This window comes from Grampus griseus (assembly GCF_964374135.1).
Source record: "Grampus griseus genome assembly, chromosome: 17".
Taxonomy (NCBI): domain Eukaryota; kingdom Metazoa; phylum Chordata; class Mammalia; order Artiodactyla; family Delphinidae; genus Grampus; species Grampus griseus.
The window spans coordinates 51,638,048-51,661,251 of NC_139011.1; the positions used below are offsets into that span (position 1 = coordinate 51,638,048).

The 23,204-nt window shown below is 33.6% G+C and overlaps 1 protein-coding gene across 1 annotated transcript in view; it reads right to left on the reverse strand.

Moving 5' to 3' along the window:
- CNBD1 (cyclic nucleotide binding domain containing 1) overlaps positions 1–23,204 on the reverse strand; it is a gene marked incomplete at both ends in the record, with an annotated part of 493,958 nt that overhangs the window by 87,815 nt on the left and 382,939 nt on the right. The window contains 4 exon segments of the mRNA XM_082674668.1: positions 17,067–17,204; positions 17,207–17,213; positions 18,796–18,898; positions 20,031–20,037. Of these exon segments, the coding sequence (XP_082530794.1) occupies positions 17,067–17,204; positions 17,207–17,213; positions 18,796–18,898; positions 20,031–20,037 (255 nt within the window).

Sequence of the window (23,204 nt, forward strand, 5' to 3'; positions counted from 1 at the left end):
GAATATTAAAATAAAATGAAAAATTATGAGGCTTTTGAAGATCTCATAAATTGGGGATCAAATTAGCTATTCAATATTTATCTTTTTGCCTTTTTAAATATTCTTTATAGTTTTTTTTTTAATTTCAAAAGTCAAATATGCTACTCAGTCCAAATCCTGATAACAGAAGTTGACAACCTGGTGAGTATCTTTCCACCCTTTTGTGTATACTCATATAAATATTTACATAAAATTTTTATGTTTTGTTTACATTTGCTTTATATATATATATATATATATATATATATATATATATATATATATATATATATATATATATATATATATATATATATATCCTGAAGTTTATTTTGGAAAATTCTTAGTATCAACAAATAGTATGACTGTAATTCATCATCCAAACTTAGAAAGGCTATGCTATTAAAACACATTTGGACAACAGTTCTAAACAGAGACTGTCCTGAGAGAACCAGAATGTATATTCACAATAGATTGAACTCATAGTTGATAGTTCCATGGTGCTCTATAATACAGTTATTCTGTAATTTAGCCACTGTTATTAATTGATGTTCATTGAGGTTGCATCTAGTTTTAGGCCACTCCAAAAAATAAAACAAACAAAAAGACGTGATGTAATAAATATTCATTTTCCGTTAATTATTTTCCTTTAGGAGAAAATCCTAAAATTGCATTGCTGAGTCAGGAGGTTTATGTTTTAAAAGAAAAACACTAATAATGTCAGATCATATTCTAAAAAGCATCTCACATTCCCTCCAATAATATATGAGAGCACTTAGTTCTCCATAAGGAATGTCCATATTTCCATGGATTGATTTTCTTGATCCTTTCTTCTGATTATTGTATTTTCTTGTGGTAACATCATATCCTTTTGCTTAAAATATATTTTAAATTACTATTTTTTTTCTAAATTTGAGTTATTCATTGTTCCATACAAACGTAAAATAATTTTATCTCATTACTAGCTAGTGGGTAGTTAGATATTCTTATGGAAATATTAAAATGCTGAACAGATCGTATTTAAATTACATGTATATTTTAGAAATGGTCACACTTTATGAAATTAAATTTTGCCTTCAAAACACAAATGATGGGGCTTCCCTGGTGGCACAGTGGTTAAGAGTCCGCCTGCCGATGCAGGGGACACGGGTTCGTGCCCCGGTCCAGGAAGATCCCACATGCCGCGGAGCGGCTGGGCCCGTGAGCCATGGCCGCTGAGCCCGCGCGTCCAGAGTTTGTGCTCCGAAATGGGAGAGGCCACAACAGTGAGAGGCCCGCGTACCAAAAAAACACAAATGATGTGTCTTTAGTTCCTTTTTAGTTCTTTAATATTTTTATAGTTTACTTCATATAGACCCAAAAATCTGTTATTAAATCACTCATTTTTATTTTATATTTTATCTTGTCATTTCCATTTCTAAATAGATAATTTTTATTGTAAAAACTATTAAATTTTAAGTTTAAATTATTGATTTTGATATTTTACTATTAAAATTTAGCATTAATTAGTAAGTTATATTGATCTGGTAATATTGATCTGGTGTACTGAGCTGGTAATTAAATGAGCACTCTTATTTATGTATGTAATCATAGTAAGCAAATAAAGAAAGTTGGTTCTTTTTTCCTACTATTTCATGTTGTTGTCTTATTATATTATCTAAAATCTCCCAAAAAGTACTAGTGGGTGATGCTAGACATTATTGTCTTGATCTAAAGTTTATCTACAATAGTTTCAGCATCCCATCACTTTTGAGATATTTCCAATTGGTTTCTGGTAAATCATCTGTATCACATTTAAGTATTTTTCTTGTATTTTCCTTTTACTAAGAATTTTTCTTAGACATTGCTACCAGATTCTAGAAAATATCTGTTTGCATTCGTTTCTGTAATTCTATGTTTTAGATCCCTTATTTCCTTTTTTAATAATATCTTCATTCTTCATACACAAGCAGATTCATGCATTAATATAAATTCACAAAAAATAAATTTTCTTTTAAAACATTCTGCTCATCTTTTGAGGGTGAAATTATCTCTGAACTAATTCAATTTTAAGTTTTAGGATTAATATATTATTTAGTGATTTTTTTTCCCAATTTTTTCTCATCAAGTTTTGCATACTCTGAAGAGCTAATAGTTAAGAAGATTGTTTATTAACTCAAGCTCCACATCCCTCACAGGTTTGTTACAGTGTCACTCCTAGACCCAGGCTGGTGAAATAGCCATTTTCTGCAATATTTCAGAAATCATTATATAGAGAAAAAGGAAACATGTTGGAACATACTATGATACTTAAAATTTCTGCTAACACATAACACACATCCTTGCATTTACATTTCATTGGCCTAAGTAATGCACATGGCCATGCCTGAGTGAGTGGGCACTAGGAGTGAGTCATATAATCCTCCCATGGGTATGAACAAAATATAGGTGAAAAGAAATACCACCTACCCATTGTAAGAACTCATTTGAATATAGAAGTTAATATATATGTATGTATATTGTAAGAATTCATTTGAATATAGAAGTTAATATATATGTATGTATATATTTTGTTTTAATATAAACCATTTTGTTATGGTATCTCTGGTAGGCAAAATGATGCTCTCCTCCAAAAAGCCCTACTTCTTAATCCCTGAAGCCTGTGAATATATTATGTTAACATAGCAATGGAGCAGGGGAGAATTTAGGTTGCAGATGGAATTGAGGTTGCTTGTCATCTGACCTTAAAATAGGGACATTATCTTGTATTATCCAGGTGGACCTATTGTAATCAGAAGGGTTCTCAAAAGTGGACTCTAACACCATATACAAAAATAAACTCAAAATGAACTAAAGACCTAAATATAAGACCAGATACTATAAAACTCCTAGAGGAAAACATAGGCAGAACAATCTTTGATATAAAGCACAGCAATATATTTTTGGATCTGTCTCCTAAAGCACAGGAAATAGAAGCAAAAATAAGCGAATAGGATCTAATTAAACTGGAAAGCTCTTGCACAGTAAAGGAAATCATCTACAAAGGGAAAAAACAACCTGCTGAATGGGAGAAAATATTTGCAAATGATGTGACCAATAAGAGATTAATATCCAACATATATAACAGCTCATACAACTCAATATCAAAAAAAAACTCGATTAAAAATAGGCAGAAGAACTGAATAGAAATTTTTCCAAAGAGGATATGCAGATGGCCAAGAGGCACATGAAAAGTTCACCATCAACTAATTCAAAAATATATATGCACCCCAATATTCACAGAAGCATATTTATAATTGCCAAGATATGGAAGTAACCTAAAAGTGTCCATCAACAGATGAATGGATAAAGAAGAGGTGGTATATATATATAATATATATATATATATATACACACACACACACACACACACACACACACACACACACACACAATGGAATACTACTCAGCCATAAAAAAAGAATGAAAGTTTTCCATTTTCAGGAATATGCATGGACTTGGAGGGCATTATGCTAAGTGAAATAAGTCAGACAGAGAAAGACAAATACTATGTGGTATCACTTATATGTGGAATCTAAAAAATACAACATACTGGGCTTCCCTGGTGGTGCAGTGGTTGAGAGTCCGGCTGCCGATGCAGGGGACACAGGTTCGTTCACCGGTCCGGGAAGATCCCACATGCCGCGGAGCGGCTGGGCCCGTGAGCCATGGTCACTGAGCCTGCGTGTCCGGAGCCTGTGCTCTGCAACGGGAGAGGCCACAGCACTGAGAGTGCTGCGTACTACAAAAAAATTAAAAATAAATAAATAAAAAATACAACATACTAGTGAATATAATAAAAAAGAAGGAGACTCACAGATATAGAGAACAAACTAGTGGTTACCAGTGTTGGGGGGAGGGGCAAGATAGGGGTGGGGGAGTGGGAGGTACAAATTATTTGGTGTAAGATAGGTTACAAGGGCATATTGTACAACATAAGGTATATAGCCAATATTTTGTAATAACTGTAAATGGAGTACAACCTTTAAAAATTGTATAAATAATTTATAAATAAATAAAATTCCTTCTGTAATTTAAAAAAATGTGGAAGAATGAGGCAGAGTGTCAGAATCAGAGAGACATTTGAAGATAGGATATTGTTGGCTTTAAAATGGAAGAAGAGGCTACAAATCAAGGAATGTAAGAGGCCTCTAGAATGTGGAAAAGGGAAGGAAACATTTTCTCCTGGAACCTCTAGATGACATACAAGCCTGCTGACACCTTGATTTTAGCCTAGTGTCACCTATTTCAGAATTCCAACATCTGGAACTGTAAGATTACAAATTTTTCTTGTGAAGCCACTAAGTTTGCAGTAATTTGTTCCAAAAACAATAGGATTTGACACCTGGAAGTGAGTTGCTACATTAAATATCTAAAAAATGAAAAGAGAAGAGAAGAGGCACTATTAAAGAACATGTTGAAAGATTTCTTTTACTGCCAACTCTACATAGCATCTAGAATTTTAATTTTTATGTTTGCAATAAGATAGAGTTGGTTATGTTTTTATTTTCTTCCAGATTAAGTCAGCTGTTCTAGCAACTTCACGTTTCTTTCTTTCTCTAGTTATTCTACTTTCAACTTCTTACATTTTATTTTATTTTCTTTCTTCTTCTCTCCTCTGAGCTAACCAAAGAATCATATTTGTCAGATCGGACTTACATATTTACTAATAGTTCAATGATACAAGCTAGTAGCAAGTACAAGTAGAGCAGGGAGACATTTGGACATCAATGACGGTTCCCCAGGCCATTATGTCATTCATTAGACATGTAATTTCTAACTCAGAATACCAGATGAGGTTTCCATATAAGACATGTCAGTTACTCCACAGAGCAGGAAGCATTAAGGTTATGAAGAATTTTTAGTTTATATCTAGATAGGTGATCTTATTTAATATTTTCCATGAAATTAGACCTCACATATCCTGGGTTTGTTTACCACAAGCAATCTTAGCCAAAGACATCCTTCTAAGAGCATCCCACTGATAAGGACTCTTCCTACTAAATATCAATAGTTTATTTCTTAAGACCTCCAAGGAGATTAGACTGGGTCATCTGCCTTCTTTCTTTCCCTTAAATCATCTCTCCAATAAAGATAAATAGATTACACGGCAGTTGTTTTACCTCCTTCCTCCCCACAGCCCCAGGAAACTCCTAAGTCTGTTTTGTTTTTCAGAAATGTCACTCTCTTGATACAATTTAGTTATAGCTGGATAAACACAATGGCATTTCAGGTACAGAAATAGAAATTCCCATTCAAACTACTGTTTGTTACATGAATTTGTTTACAGTTACCTCAAACATGACAAAAGTAATTCCTAGCAATTCTGTTTCAGGTGAACTGAGGAATGGCATTTTTAGACATTTTTATCTCCACTGACATAATTCTTTTATTAGTGCACTACCATTTCCCCTTATCTGACTCATATGCAAACCCATTCAAAAATATTTGTAAAACTCTCAACTGTTCAAGACACAAATGTGTAACAGAGCTCAAGTTCTTCTGCCATGAGTACTTTTCCTACATTGTACACAATCATTAACTACTTCCTGCTTTCTAAATATTATCTCATCTACCAGTCCTACTACATACTTTCATGCTTATATCTGATTTCTTCATTTACCATTGATGCACAATAATTCAAAATTTATATTTCTCAAAACTTAATACATTGGCATCTGCATCATTAGGCTAAAACCTGACTACATCTTTGCTTCTTATTTCTTACCTGTATATACAAACCAGTGCTCTCTGAAGGAAGGTGTATGCTCTGGTTTCCTACACAAGATCATCCAATATGGTATGGAAAGAAAATATTAGAATTTCCTTTTGTTTTTACTTTAATCTCATACTTTAAAACAATCACCTTTGTGTTTTATTATAATCATGATATATTAATACAATAGCATATACATATTATATATGACTAAGTATACATTTATTGAGGTACACCTTCAAAAAATATTCCCGTGATAAAATTGTGCTTTCAAAATAGTTTGAAAATCATTGCACCAAATTATTCCTATTTAAAAAAAATAAATATATGAACAATCAGAAAGTTTTTTTTCTGGAACATTTTTTTCCCCAAAACTTCCTAAGAATTATGAAAGATGTTTTATCTATTATTTTATTTTGAGTAAATTATCCCTAAATAGACAACAATGAGTATTTCTCATAAAAGTTATATATAATTGGTATATCAATGTTTCATTGATTTTTCCCTGTTTAAAGAACTCCTCTTTAATATCTGTATATTAAAGCCACTCCTCTAAACAAAAATTACTTTATTTCAAAATCTTTTACTTATATTTTTTTATTAAATAAAAACACTTTACTCCCATAAATAGTATTTAATATAACATGTATTTTTGTATTACATGCAGAGTAGAATTATTCTACTTCTCAGGGCTATTCATACATAAATTAAATGAATAAATACCAATGTTTAGTATTATATAACTGTGAGCCTAGAGAGCTGGTATCTAAGATGTGCTCTGACACATGTTAGACATATGTCCTCAGTTAAATTTTTTACTCTTTCTAAGGTTCCAATTTCTCCTCCCTGAAATAAGAAGCCTAGTTAAGAGCATGGGCTTTGGACAGAACTGGGCCTGGATTCTGGTTCCATCACTGTAAATTCCTGTTTATTTGTGCAAGTGGTTTACGCTCTATAAGCATTAGTTTCCTCTTCTGTAAAATTGGTTTAATAAACTTAACTCAAAGGATTGTCATTAGGATTAAATGAAATAATGCAAATAAAGCAGTTTAATTCAGTAAATAATCACCAGTGTTAGCTATTTTGATTACTAATATGCAGATTTCTAGTAAATTACCCAAATATGACTATGCATGTCTAAAATGTGTGACACTTTTCTAAGTGCTTTTACCTGTGTCAGGATACTTCAAGAAAATAATTATTTCATACCAAGTTTTACTGTTAGAATGTTGGGATCTAACGGTTAGGGTAACTTCTTACAATCATAATTCACAGTAGATGATAGAGCACAAATTAGAGCACTGAAGTTTTAACTGAAACACTCATGATATTCTTACCATAGCATACTGTCTTCATCAAAGGAGAAAATTAATGAATTGATTTTTATATAGGCCATAGAGGATAGATATGATTTTGATATGAAGTTAGGAGAGAAAAAGTCTTTTAGCATTGAGCAAAGGGTTATAGCAATGAATGGGAATGTCTGCTATGGGGGAAGAGACATTAAGGGTTCAACCTGATTGGATCAAACAATATGCTTTGAGATGGAGAGAATACATAATGCAGATAAGTAATAACAAATTGTACCATTCTCAACTGGAAAGTCTAGACTTCATTAGAAAAAAATGGGTTCTCAATTTGAAAGCTCCTGAGTTAAGTAGTTTCTTAACTAACTTTTAGAACCTATAATATGATAATTTGAAATATAACTCTACAGCATGTGAAGTTTCCCAAGCTTATTGATCACAGTTCCTGTAGAAACCCTTCTTAAACTCTCTTAGATCCTTTCCCTTACAATTAGAATGTGATCCTATACCTTATATGGTCTGGTGAACCTTACATCTTCTTACCACTGTCTACCTCTCCAGACTTCTCTCTTTACTCCCTCCTTATAACTGCTTCAATCTTCTTTCTGATATTCATGCCATAATTGTTCCCTTCTCAAAACATTTGTGCCTGTGCTTCTCCCTTCCGCTTAGAATGCTCATCTCCAGATCTTCATGCTACTAATTGGCTCTTTTTCAACATGCAGGTCTTACCTCAAATGTTGCCTTCTCAGAGAGGAAGAGGACTCCACAGCTAAAGAAGTACCTCTAAGCATTCTCTAGTCTATCACCTGTTATTTTTTTCTCACTCATCTGAAATAATCATTGGGTTTCCCATTTCTGTGTTTACTTGTGTATTGTCTATCTCTTCTCTCATCATAATATGAACTGATAGGATTGGGGCTCTTTCCAGATGTCATTCCCTTAGCACCTGGAAGAATGCCTGGATAATGCAGGTGCTCAAAATTATTTCCTAACTGACCAAATAATAGATGGATGAACGGATGGATGGATGGATGAATTTGGAAATCCTTTACTCAACCCCCGTTTGCAAATTAGAAGATGGCAAAAGGTGTCTTTCTAATTTTTCCTTGAATTACTCATTCCGACCAAGTGACAAGAACATGCTCTGCCTGCAAAGTTACACTCATTCACCTTTTGAACTGGAAGCTGACCATACTCTGTAAAAATATGTAGACAGCATCTCAGTCACCAAAGACTTTGGCAAACTACCAAATTCTATTTTATTGCTTTTGCTCCATTTTGATTTTTCAAGCCCCTTGACAATATTCACCCATTTTTCCACATCAATTTTAATCTCATTTCCTAATGTTGTGTTTCCCAGATAAACTTCTCTGGAGTCCTAACTCTTTTCTCTTATTATGCATTCCTGATTCCTGAATCTGACTTTTCAGATTCACCAACTGAGTATCTGCTTTTTCCCTATTCACTTTCTGACTCAGTCTGCTCTCAAGTCCCAGCAAAGCCTACATTCCCAGAGCACCTTAGTTCTAAATCCCTGTAGAGAACATTTGTTTATATATTTGTTAATTTATCTTTAGATATTCTGTTATTTTTTTCAAATTTGTCTTACTTTACCAGTTCCAATAAAATACCAACACACTAGTGTTGTTGTAAAGATTGAATGAGCCTATCAGAAACATCTAGCACAGCAGCACAACACAACACACAGCACAGAAGTCTCAGCAGCCACAGAAATATCATCTCTGTTATTATTTAATATTATAATTCCTTTCCTTACATAATTTCCTACATTTTCATCCAACATATAGTTAAATGATAAGCTATTAAATGTTTACAGGAAAGAGCAATTCCTCCTCCAAGAAATCTACATATCTCTTACCAACACCTTTCCAGTAGATCTAAGACCTGAAAACAGATGGACATAGGATCATGAATGTACTTCCTACAAGCAAATCAGGAAAGTTTGAAGGAAGAAATCAATTATGGCTGTGGAACAAACCTTGAAACTTTTAACTCAAATTTTCCTTCTAATATATGGTAACTATAAGCAATTTTGTGGGATTTTATATGCACTAAGACATTTAAAAAGTAAATAAAGGATGAAAATTTTGTCTTGCATGTTATAATGTATTTCATTTTCTTCTTTGAGACTTTGGAATGGTTTCTAAACTGATATTTCAATCTAATAGCCTTAATTCAGTATCTAAGATATAATAGCCTAAGAAAAGAGAATCTGTGTAATAACTATACTGAATATAAATACTTGCTTACAGTAAATTCTATGCCTTTGGAAAAGATGACCATCATGAACATTCTCAGTAGATTTACAGATAACCTTGCCTGCAAATATTTCTAGGTCATTTTCTATTAAATCTTGGTGGATGTTTATCTGACATAGTCTATTGGGGTTAATTTTGATTATTGATTTGTCTAACTTTTTGCTTTCTCTTTGAAATGTGCTAAATTCTACTTACCTCTCGTGTGTTAACAGACACCACACAGTATACTCTACGGCACTTGTTATGCTCTGGAAATATGTAACTAAACGATAAGCTGATTTACAAATATTTTTTTAGGAGATTTTTAAGTGTACTAATTTTTTTAAAACAGCTGAATTTATGTTTCCTCCATCTCTTGTATATACAATGTTCTTATTATAAAAACATACCAAAATAATTCTAAATCTTATTCTAAAACTTAGCATATATCTTCCTTATGCACATATATTTTCTTATTCCTAAATGTGCCTTGAACTTATTTTTGAGTACTATCTAAATGTTAAGAATAAAAAAAAATTATAATGAAAGACATATTCATTTTAGGTCCTAATTTGGGAACTTTTACGTTTCTAAGAACTCCTCAGAAAATATTGCATTGTTGTCAGTTGTAAGACTCAGGGTAGCACTTGCTAGTTGCTATAGCAAACTAAAATCTGGTTGCTTAATTCAACAAATGTTTGTCACTTGCACAAGTCTAATACTGATGTTCCTGGCTGAGCTACTCTTATGGGCAGCTCCATCCAAGAAGAGGATCCTAGAGTCCAAGTTCCCACCATCATGTGATTCTGATATCTTGGAGCACCTCACTTCCAGACAGTGAGTGAGATCATGAAAGATAATATCTTTCATGGCCAGGCTGTAACAATTTCCCTCTATTTTATTAACCAGAGCCAGTTACATGTCTGCAACCTAACTGCAAGAGAGACTCTGGAATTTAACCTTCCTCTATGCTTAGAAAGAGAAACGGGAGATTGCTAAACCTCTAGTCAATCTCTGCCACACAGGCATATTGTTCTAGAACATGGTAAAAGAAGTGAATATTGGCAATGAGAACAAATATCCTCAGTGATAGTTTCTTTTACTGGAATTTTCCTTATTAGGATGTTGGTTTAAAAATCAGATTTTAAAATGTAGTATTTTCATTATTTGTGCATAACTGTACATAGAAGTGATTTTATTGAATTACTTACAAGACACATTTTACTCAATTAAATTCTTTCCTGAAAAATGAGTGACAGTCAATATTTAGCAGACAAGATGTAATATCAGAAATACTCTTGAAAAACACTCTGAAACAAGACATATAAAATGCAAAATAACTATTCACTTTAATTATTTTATTTCAGTGGCTATAATACATGTTGGATATAACTGCCTTGTACATATTGATAAAGCACAATATTGCCTATATTTTGATTTTCTTTTTCATGAATTATTTGTAAGAGATCAGTATTTTGTAGGGGACTAGTTTTGCCAAATAATATAAATAACCAAAAGATAAAAACACTCTACTATGAAAGCATGTTTGGAATTATCAGAAGCTGTAATACTGAATTAATCAGGTATAAACTATTTTGTTTTCCAATAATTAAGAAATCTTTTGCAATATAAATATTAAGACATCAGAAATGTAATCCAATTATAAGTTTATAAAATTACATTTGTGTATATGTAGATTTGGAGCCCTTCTAAAAATATTGACGCATACAGTTTATGGAAAAACTTGGCCTGAAATTTTATGTGAATTAATTTGAAAACTATGTTTAAAAAATACAGGACTTTCATCAATTTTGGGATAGGTTTGAACTTGCTATCTGATTAATATTGTATTATCTGCTAAACCAGCAAGGCACTCTGGCAAGGCTTGGTAATTTCCTATTTTATTAGCAAAAAATTTGTAATAATTTCCTTTAATTTACAGACAATTACAATTCAATTATGAAGCATACAAAACATTTTCGAAGTTAAGACAATACACTGCCTAAAACTTATATGATCTGTCAAATTTTTGCTGAAAAGAAATTCATGATTAAGGTCTTATATAATTATAAGATTGAAGACTCAAAAACCTGTGAAAGTTAAAGACTAAAACTGAGCTAATTATTGTTATCAAAATGTTTCATGTCCAGGTAAGCAAAAGATGCATGATTAACTCTGTTTGTGATAATGCATTAAAGCCAAAATTCTGCCTGGCTTCATTTCAAACTGTTATTTGTAGTCAGGGTCAACTATTTCAATATCACCTATATGGTTGGTGGCTTCACCTAAATCTATTGAGCTGATACTTCTATAATTCTGGGTCAGTAGAAGTAGTACTGGTCATTAATCATCATCTTCAAAAAAATCTAGTTTCCAGTAACACTTGTTTTTTTCTTGAGAGAAAAATACCAGCCAATATACAACTCCATTAATCAAAAACATATGTAAATTCTGCCTTTTTTACTATTGAAATAATCCATCTATCTACTTCTATATCAGATACTTGATGCATTTATATATTTTTAAATTTAAAATATATTTTAAATTCTGTTATAAGGTAAATATGTAATCATAACTAAAATTGATTAAAGTAGCAGAAATGAAAAATAGGGAAAGTAACGAAGAAATAATAACATGAGTTTATCTAGGTAAGGAAGCTACCACAAAGTCAAAAGTGACATTGTTCTTCTTCTTTTTTTTTCTTTTTTTTCTTTTGGCCGTGCAGGATCTTAGTTTCCTGACCAGTGATCGAACCCATGCCCCCTTCGGTGGAAGCGTGGAGTCTTAACCACTGGACTGCCAGAAAAGTCCCCAAAGTGACATTGTTCTTTTCGAATCTAGGAAAAGTAGAAAATGTCATGAATTGCACTGTCCCTAAAAAGGAAGGATGCCATTTCACAAAATGAGAGAAACTTGTTCTGAAAATCTAATGAAAAATTAATGTAAGTAAATTGACTGAACTTAAATCATTAAAATATTAGGAATTTTAATAATAGGATACATTATTGATATGTAAGAGTATAAGAGAATGAAAGAGACCGCATATTTGTGGAGAAATAAAGTATTATGGGGACGAGGGGCAAATGGCGGAGGAGTAAGACATGGAGATCACCTTCCTCCTCACAAATACATCAAGAAAACATCTACATGTGGAACAACTACAGAACACTGGCAGGGGACCTCAGACTTCCAAAAAGGCAAGAAAATCCCCACATAACTGGGCAGGGCAAAAGAAAAAAGAAGAAAAAAAAGACAAAGGAATCAGGATGGGCCTGCCCCTCTGGGAGGGAGCTGTGAAGGAGGAAAAGTTTCCACACACTAGGAAGCCCCCTCACTGGCAGGGATGGGGGGAGCTTCAGAGCCGTGGAGGAGAGTGCAGCAACAGGGGTGCAGAAGGCAGAGCGGAGAGATTTCCACATGGAGGACTGGTGCCAACCAGCACTCACCAGCCAGAAACGCTTGTCTCCTCACCTGCTGGCGGGGATGGGGGGTGGGGGTGAGGGCTGGGTGCTGAGGCTTGGGCTTCAGAGGTCAGACCACAGGGAGAGGACTGGGATTGGCTGCGTGAGGACAGCCTGGGGGTGCTAGTGTGCCAAAGCTAGATAGGAGGGAGTCCAGGAAAAAGCCTGGGCATCCCGGAGAGGCAGGAGACCTTTGTTCTGGGGTACTCAATAGATGGCCCACCATAGGAGCTTCCTTCCTGTGTGCTCACAGACTGCAGGGCAACACCTACGTGAGCGCAAGCCCTAGCCGCGGCTGTTATCTCGGATAACAGAGGCTGCCACCGTTGCCACCAAGCGTCCTGTGTGCAAAGCAGGTCACTGCCAACACCTTCCCAGCAGCCTGTGCAGCCCGCTAGTGCCGAGGATCCCGCCATCCAGGGCCAACTTCCCCGGGTGAACATACGGTGCGCCTCAGACTCTTGTAACTTCACGTCGGCCTCTGCTGCCGCAGGTACTCCCCGCACATCCTAACTGTGACTGCCATATCCCTTCCTCCCCCAAGCCTCAGTGAGCAAGTGAGCCCTAATCCACCACTGCTTTCGCCCCCTCTTGCCTGGGAGGGGAACAGACGCCTGAGGGAGGCCCACACGCAGAGGCGGGGTGAAAACCAAAGCTGAACCACAGAAGCTGTGCAACCAAAGAAGAGAAACGGAATACCGCTGCATGACCAGTGGATTAAATCCCGGCAATCGGCTTTGTAAACCCTACATCTATGGAATATCTGAATATACAATGAGAGTTCCCAGAGTTGAGGCTGTGGACTTTGGGGGCAAGTACACACAGGTGTAAGGCCAGATCAGAGCGTGAGCTGAGCCCACAGTGGCCACAGCAGGTCCATAGACCTACCTAGAAGCATTGGAGGACTTCCTGTGTAGGTAGGGATTGGCTGTGACTCACTGATGGTGCAAAGACACTGACAGCTAAGGCCACAGGAAAATATTACTACTTCTTTTTTGTTGTTGTTCTGTTCCTTTTTTATTTTTCTTTTAATTTTTATTTACTTGTTATTTTCTTTTCTTTTTTATGTTTTATTTTTAATTTTTTTTAAAAGTCTTTACTGGAGTATAATTGCTTTACAATGTTGTGTTAGTTTCTGTTGTATAACAAAGTGAATCAGCTATACGTATACATATATCCCCATATCCCCTCCCTCTTGCGTCTCCCTCCCATCTTCCCTATCCCACCCCTCTAGGTGGTCAAAAAGCACCAAGCTGGTCTCCATGTGCTATGCGGCTGCTTCCCACTAGCTATCTATTTTACATTTGGTAGTGTATACATGTCAATGCCACTCTCTCACTTTGTCCCAGATTACCCTTCCCCCCCACCATGTCCTCAAGTCCATTCTCTACTCTACATCTTTATTCCTGTCCTTCCCATAGGTTCTTCAAGACCATTTTTTTTAAATTCCATACATATATGTTAGCATATAGTATTTGTTTTTCTCTTTCTGATTTATTTCACTCTGTATGACAGACTCTAGGTCCATCCACCTCACTACAGATAACACAATTCCATTTCTTTTTATGGCTGAGTAGTATTCCATTGTATATTTGTGCCACATCTTCTTTATCCATTCATATGTCAATGGACAGTTACGTTGCTTCCATGTCCTGGCCATTGTAAATAGTGCTGCAGTGAACATTGTGGTACAGGAGAATTCCAGATATCAGTAAAATTAAGGTAGTTGGTATGCATAGTTTTAATCTAAATGATGTGAGGTATAAATTCTGCATCTGGACAAAAATACATTACCTTCATAAACTAACTTACCAGTGGCATTATATGAAAAAAATGAATGTACTTATATTGCTTAAACTTAATAATCCTGTTCTCATTTTTCTTTAGATGCTCAAGGTAATATCTGAGAAGCATGTACACAGATTACAAAACAACTTATTTCCTATTTTCCAAAAGTTAACAACCTAAATAAACAAAGAAATCACTCTTCAAGTCCTTTTAAATACTGTCAAACTAATTATTGAACATCTTTCTCTAAGATTGTATATAAATAATTGTATATATAATTTTCCAGATAAAATATGTAACATTTATGCACTCTTTTATGTTTCTTGTATTCTGTTCTACTTATCACAGGTTGAGATATGGTGAACTTATTGCTTCCTTTAGGTATTTTCTAAATATTATTGATAAACTTGATCATTTAAGTGATGTTGCCTCTTCAATATGGGTGCAGATAGAGTGTGAACTATATACCTGAGAAAATGTCTTTTTCTCATATGTGGATTACGTTGCCTGCACATTCTAATCTATAAAAGATTGTTATATATAGTAAAAAAAAAAACTGAAATTATAAAATGAATTACTAGAAAACTAAATGTTTAATTAGTTTCAAAACATGTCAGTAGCTTTATAACATCTGTCTCAAATGAACAAAATACAGAATAGAATTTAAAATATGAACAACACACACAAAAGCACAACTAAAGCTTATACTACGCCATCTATTTGAATTTCAGTTTGTCGGAGGGCAAAGAAGATTCTGATACATGCTTGAAAGAAGCACTTTCATTTGTGAAATATTGATTTACATAAAAGAGTCCACAGTGTATTTATTTACCTTGCAGCAGTTAACATAATTAGTACAGGAAAAGAAAACTTAGCCTATGTCAAGTGAGAATATTATAACTATAACTGGTGGTCTGTAATTATTTTTAAGTGATATGAACCTTGAGGGGTTTGGTATTTGAATTTCACAGAGGGAAAGCATATTAATCAGTGCTATTTCAAATGTATACCTATTAAAAATGGATACATGAATTTGAAGTTAAACAAAATCAGAGTTAAGAAGGTAGATTATACATATTCTGAGATATTAAAATTAAAACAAACCTTGAAATTCAGAAAATAGAACTCAGTCAAATCATACACAAGTAATATGGAAAAATTTCTAATTGAGCTTATTTAAAGCAAATCTCTCACCCATGTTAATTTCTATAAGTTTCTAGATCTTTTAACCGTTTATATTTCATATTCAATTGCATATCCTATCTGAATATTTATAATGTTTGGAGGGTCAATCACAGGTGACTGCACAATTATTCTTCTAATATCACTAGAACTCTAAAATTTCAACATCATTTATTATTAGAAAAATGCAAATCAAAACTACAATGAGGTATCACCTCATACCGGTCAGAATGGCCATCATCCAAAAATCTACAAACAGTAAACACTGGAGAGGGTGCAGAGAAAAGGGACCCCTCCTACACTGTTGGTGGGAATGTAAATTGGTACAGCCACTATGGAGAACAGTATGGAGGTTCTTTAAAAAACCAAAAATAGAACTACCTTAACACCCAGCAATCCCACTCCTGGGCATATACCTGGAGAAAACCATAATTCAAAAAGATACATGCACTACAATGTTCATTGCAGCACTATTTACAATAGCCAGGATATGGAAGCAACCTAAATGTCCATCAACAGAGGAATGGATAAAGAAGATGTGGTACATATATACAATGGAATATTGCTCAGCCATAAAAAAGAACAAAATAATGTCATTTGTAGCAACATGGATGGACCTAGATATTGTCATACTGAATGAAGTAAGTCAGACAGAGAAAGACAAATATCATATGATAATGCCTATTTGTGGAATCTAAAAAAAAGGGATACAAATAAACTTATTTACAAAACAGAAGTATGGTCACGTATGTAGAAAACAAACTTATGGTTACCAGGGGTTAAGGTGGGGAGGCAGATCAATTGGCAGATTGGGTTTGACATATACACACTACTATATATAAATAGATAACTAATAAGAACTTGCTGTATAGCACAAGGAACTCTACTCAATACTCTGTAACAGCCTATATGGGAAAAAAATCTAAAAAAAAAAAGAGTGGATATATGTATATGTATAACTGATTCACTTTGCTGTACACCTGAAACTAACACAACATTGTAAATCAACTCTACTCCAGAAAAGGAGAAAATGTTGCTATTAATGGTAACTTGGGAATTGGCAGAGAGATTTTAGTAATTTAAAATCAGTCTTTTAAAATATTGCTAATATATTCTAAAAGTAGCACAATTAAGTCAGATAGACTATGAAGTTATAAAGGGGGTTATATATAGATATGCTGTCTCTGTAAATAACATACATACACCCATACTTACTTGAGTGTCTCAATTTGTCTGCAAAATATGTCTACTCTTGCCCAAAACTCATCAAATAAAATGGTATAACAGTTGAAATAAAAGACATTTATGTATTTACCAAGTAGGTCCTTATCTTCAATAATTGCCATCTCAACATCTATTCTAGTAACTATTGTGTATGTGAAAGGAACTTGAAGAACACTAATCTCACCAAAAGACTCCTTCTCCTTAAGTTGACCCATATACACAAGTTTCGTATTTTTTTCTGTAAGAGATATAGTAACTGATGTTTAATTAAACCACTTTTATATAATGGATAAATAATTTTGGTATATGGTATTTAAAATAAATTAGCAGTTTCATGCAAATCAGAGAACATTTATTTATATATGTATTTAAATTATATTAGAAAAATAATAGATTGGTGAGAACTTCAGCATATCTAAGACAGTTGAAGACACTGTAGTTTAGTGATCTAGAAATTAAATGTGTTAATACACCAAGATGGTTATGAAATCTTGAACTCATTCCATTTTTTAAGGTCCTAGGATACTGTTTTGTAAGCATAATTTAGTATGCTTTGTGAACCATTTGTTACCTCAATTCCAGCTGCAAGGCACAGTTGTTGAACCAGCAGAGAATAATGAAAATAAGCAGAGAGTGCCAGGAATGGAACTGATGAGATGATTAACTGCAAAAGATGAGATTCTACCCTAACTTTTTCGTATAAATTAAAAAAAAGAAAAATGGAAAGTGAGTTTGACTCAGGTAACTAGCAGTTTAAGTCCAAATAAGGAATTTTGTGGAAAAGATCTGACAGTAGTTTCAATATGCATAGTTCTGGAGAAAAAAATTGAAACTCCAAATTATCTTTTCAGGGAGAGCCCAACAGTATTAAAACAAGGATGAGCTGCTGAGCAGTAAGATAAAAAAAAAAAAAAAAATAGAATGTAGCCCTCAGGGTAGGACAGTGACAGAATTCAGAAGAGGTAAAAGCCTTTACTAAGTACCCTGGGGTCAAAAGCCAATAACTAACTAGTTGATATGCCACTTATATAAATGGAAAATCTTCACACTGCATATGACTAGTACAGCAAAATTCAATGAAGTTTGCATATTAAATTGAATTACGTTGAAGACTGCCTAACCAGCCAAAATGGATTAGTTCTAACTTTTCTGTCACTATGTATTAGTGTTTTGCCTATTCTAGAACTTCATAAAACTGGAAAAATACAGAATGCACTGTTCTGAGTTTGACCTTTTTGCCCAACCTAATGCTTTGAGATTCATCCGTATTCTTGTATGTATCATAAATTCTTTTTATTGAGGCATGACATTCCAATGAATGAATATACCATAATTTTTCTATCCATTCAACTGTCAATGGATATTTGGATTACCTACAGTTTCTGACTTATGAAGATTCATGTAAGTCTTTTTGTAAGCATATATTTTATTTCTCTTGAGTAAATATCTAGAGTGCAATTTCAGGGTCATATATTAAGTGCATTTTAACCAATCTGATATGCTTATAGAAGTACTTTGTTGTAGTTTTAATTTGCATTTCTCTGATAAATAATGATGTCAAGCATCTTTTAATGTGCTTCTAGGTTGTTCCTAAGTCTTACAATTCAATATATATTACAACTTATTTTACATTCCTGCATCTTACAACTCAGTAAAAAGAAGAAAATAAATGCAACAAAAATTAGTCAAAAATTGAACAGCTACTTCACAAAAGAAGACAATTAATAAATGACCAAGAAACACAAGAAAACATGTTCAATATCTCCTATTCATTAAGATAGGCTAATTGATTAAAAAGAATACATAAGTTTAAAACTTACCACTTTTCTTGATTGTGGTTTTGAAAGTCCTACAATACTTCTGCAAATCTTACAATATCCAGAATTAATATAAGCCACAAAAGAGATTATATTTCCACCATCACTGAAAACAAAAGAGACAATTCATTATTTCACACATTTTTATAAGAAATTATTTTAGATATTTTGACAATAAAAGTTGACATTTAATTCAACAACTATTGAGTAAATTTCTTAATGAATGACAGTTTATAGGCAGTCCTCTGTATATGATAAAAATTTACATCTGAAAAAAAAATTTACATCTGATATTTATATCAACAACTAATACAGAAGTAAATATTGACAAGAATTTGGCAGTAAACTGTATGGTGGAGGAGAGGAAGATGAGTGTGGGGCAAGCCCCAAGCCGTAACATTTGCTGATTTTCATGGTGTAGATATTTTTACCGTGGCTAGTTTGAAACTGCCAATGGTTTAACAACTGGCTCAAAAAAATCTCTGAATATTTAACATTTGGATCTTCAGAGCTCAAAGTGTATAATAAATAAATAAATAAAAGGTTATTTGTCACCAGTCATTTATTTTGCTTAAATAAAAATTTATGGTAACTCTTCTACTGTCTTATATTTTGTTTCTTACAGCCAAACAATTATATTATAAAGTTATCTTCAAATATCAAAGTATAATATAGCTGTAGAATTATGTGTAAATTGTATAGACATGGGAATTTTTTCATAGATCCTACTCTTAAAAGTAAAGAGTAGTGTTTTGCCAAGATGTTATCTGATTGTAGAGACTGTTTTACTTCTTTTAGTCAATCAGCAGGACATAAAGGAAGGTATAGAGTCTCCTGGCAATTGTTACAGGTAAGAGAAGCATGCACTTAGTACAGAAACCCATTATTTTTAACTGTTAGAGCTGCACTACTGTAAATCTTTTCTTGAAAGTCAAGCCTTCCATAGATCATAGAGAAGCATACATAATATCAAAGTGAATAAAGATCATGGGAATTTGTATTAAAGGCGTGTTAACAATGGAAAAGCTGAATCACTGCAGCAAAATGTATGAGGCAGTCTCACTCCTTATAGGGGACATTTACTGCCTCAGTAATTGTCTATGGTCTCTGTACTAATCATAGAAAATGTTTATCTTAATGAAGACAACACAGCAAAACCATTTTCATCTAGGTAAGCAGGCTGAATTTAATGACATTAAAAAAATGTCTCATCACACTTAAGAAATTTTAAATATTACTTTTTGACTAGAAAAACAATCATACCAATGCCTGTAAAAACTTAACACCTTTCTCTTTTGTTTCTTAATTTTATTTATTTAACCTCTAAACCTGTTTCCCATTACAAAGAACTTATGCCAGTGATGTCAAGATAAATGTTGTCATCTCCATACCCTTTCCTCTTGGGTTGCATAGAAAGCTACGAACAACATAGAAAGATCCAAAGGATTATAACACAATTTTAAATGAAAATATTTAGTCATGGACTATATAAATGACATTTTATTCATTATTATTTAAAGGTAATATTCAGGAAATAAAGTTGATTTATATTTAAAAACAGAGTTTCAGTTTAGGAAGGTTAAAAATTTGGGAGATGGATGATGGTGAGAGTTGCACAACAACGTGAATGTACTTAGTGTCACTGAACTGTACAATTAAATATGGTTAAAATGGTATGTTTTATATTATGTGACTTTTACCAAAATAAAAAAAAAATTAAATAAGGTCTTAAAGAGCCTCATCAAAACTCAAATTCATATTCTAAAACCTGAAAGCATTAGACCTTTATGAAAAGAAAAAACTTGACTTTATCTTAAAAGTAAATTAGAAAGAGAAGAAAACCAGAAGGATTCATAGAAAGTGAATACCATGTATTGTTCTTTTCCTTCCTGTTGTTTTTCATGTGCCAGGAAATAGTCACAAGTCTAATAAAACTATTTTATTCCAATTTTCAGATCAGTTAGAAGAAGTCATGATAAGAAGGATAATTCCCAACTGGCTATTAGCATCAACACTGGGACAGTTAAGGTCTCAGTTTAAATGGAAACTAGTGATTAGAAAGATTGTTAAAGGACATCTTCTTAATTAAGATAAACTCAAGTCCATTAGCCTAACAGACCAAAACACAGTTTTGGAGAAGTGTGTCTGAGTATCAGCAAGACTGATGCAGCTTCAAGCAGAACATGCATTAGCTTAATGGATACCATTTCTCCTTGTAAAACTAGAGTACTAGGAAAAGAACAATATAAAAAAAATAGTGCTAATGAATGCTACTTTTGAACTTTAATATCAATTTGGGGAAACATTTTTGAACATGTTTTCCTTATGAATATATTTTTTGCTTTCCTAAAGTGTTAAGAAAGATCTTGGTTAAAAAGGACCTTGCATTTACTGAGTATTTCTATAAGGGTCCATACTAATGAAACTTTAACCAATATTAAACACTACTTATTTTAAAATGTATATTTATATGAAGATAAATAGTATTTATGGATAAATGGAAGCAAATCCTGATTAGAAATGCATATCAGAAAAATTGAACACTGATTAATTATATAATTTCCATTTATACTACACCTTCTGAATTCATGGCACATTAAGATAGGTCATTCTTCTAAAGTATGAGTACTATATGTAAAATACTGTCATGCATATTAAATACCTGCCACTTTGCATAAGAAATTAAAAATAAGTGAGCATTTCTCTAATCACACAAACATGAGATTTGGAAAAAAGTTGTACTAATTATTGATAGAGGAAATCCAGAGAAATATGGGTGAAAGAAATTTAAATTTTGAACACACCTCAGAAACTATTCCAAGAAAAGAATTTACTAATATAATACATTTATAGAATTTCACAGAAAATAACAGAGTATGACTTGTTACTTATTGAAAATTAGGGCAGATGAAGAAGGTCCAGACTTGGTGTTAAATTCCCTCCACCCCTCTCTCCTTCCCCTTCTTCCCCCATTATCCCCTTTCCTCCATCCCACACTCCAAGATAGGACAAATACTGGGGCTTAGAGCCTTTTACAAGTCAGGGCAGAAGGGATTATGGAGATTTGATGCCCAGCCTGATAGCCAAGAAAGCCATACCCTCAACTCTTTCACTAGATTCAAATTTTCATTCAAATCTCACCCTCTCATGACTCTGCTAGTTTATCCTACAGTTTAACCAGCTATTACCAGCTCCCTTACCCGACTCTGCTTTTTTTCTCATGGTTTTATCTTCTAACATACTATCAAATTTACTGATTTATTTCTTGTGCTTACTGTATATTACATCCTCTAGCCACTAAGATGCAAGCTCCATCAAGACAAGGATTTTTATTTTTATCTTTCTTTCACTCATGTATTTGCAAAGTAGCCATTCAATAAATATTTGATGAACAAATGCAAGGTCTCAATATTAAATTGCAACTTCCTCAAAAGGTTAACTGAGCATGAGAGGAAGCTCAGAATATGGTAGTTTATGTTTTTATGGAACCAAGTTGCACAATTAAAAATTATGGATGAAATAGTTTTAAATATATGAGGTGGTAAAAGGAAAAATAAAAAAAAAAAAAACCTCAAAAGCCAGAAATAAAAAGAAAGTGCAGTCACAGAGGTAAGAAAGCCCTAGAGACAGTGGCAAAGTCTGTCTGAGAGATCAGATGTGAACATCCTCCTTCGTAAATCCTTCAAGAACAATATTCTTGGGGGGTGAACTTGAAAAAGCCCACCTTACAAAGAGAGTTCCTGAAGATATTTTCCTCTCTTACTTGTGGTGCTAAAAGGAATGGAAAAAGAGAAGAGAAAGTGTCTCTGAAAATTCCTAACCATAGCTCATGATATTGGGGCTGGAATCTACATCACGTGTGAGGCATCAAAGATTTATTTTGTTGATTTGCAACTCTAAATGCCTGGAAAAAAATTCTTTCTGGATATATTAATGTTTATCCATGCTTCAAAGAAGTCTAACAGATATGAAGATACTATTTTAGGGAAAATGAGCCCTTAATAAAATATGCATTATCAAATATATTAGCAAACCAGCACCATTAATTATAGTCACCATACTGTTATAAACATAACTATACATATACTCACATTGCTATAGTTTTGCTTTTTTTTGGCGGTATGCGGGCCTCTCACTGTTGTGGCCTCTCACATTGCGGAGCACAGGCTCCGGACGCGCAGGCTCAGCGGCCATTGCTCACGGGCCCAGCCGCTCCGCGGCATAATGGGATCTTCCTGGACCGGGGCACGAACCCGTGTCCCCTGCATCAGCAGGTGGACTCTCAACCACTGCGCCACCAGGGAAGCCCAACTATAGATATTTTTATGTATTTATGTACACATGATATATACACATTTATAGCAACATCAGAATTAGGAAATATAAAATAAAATTATATTTATAGAAAAGCA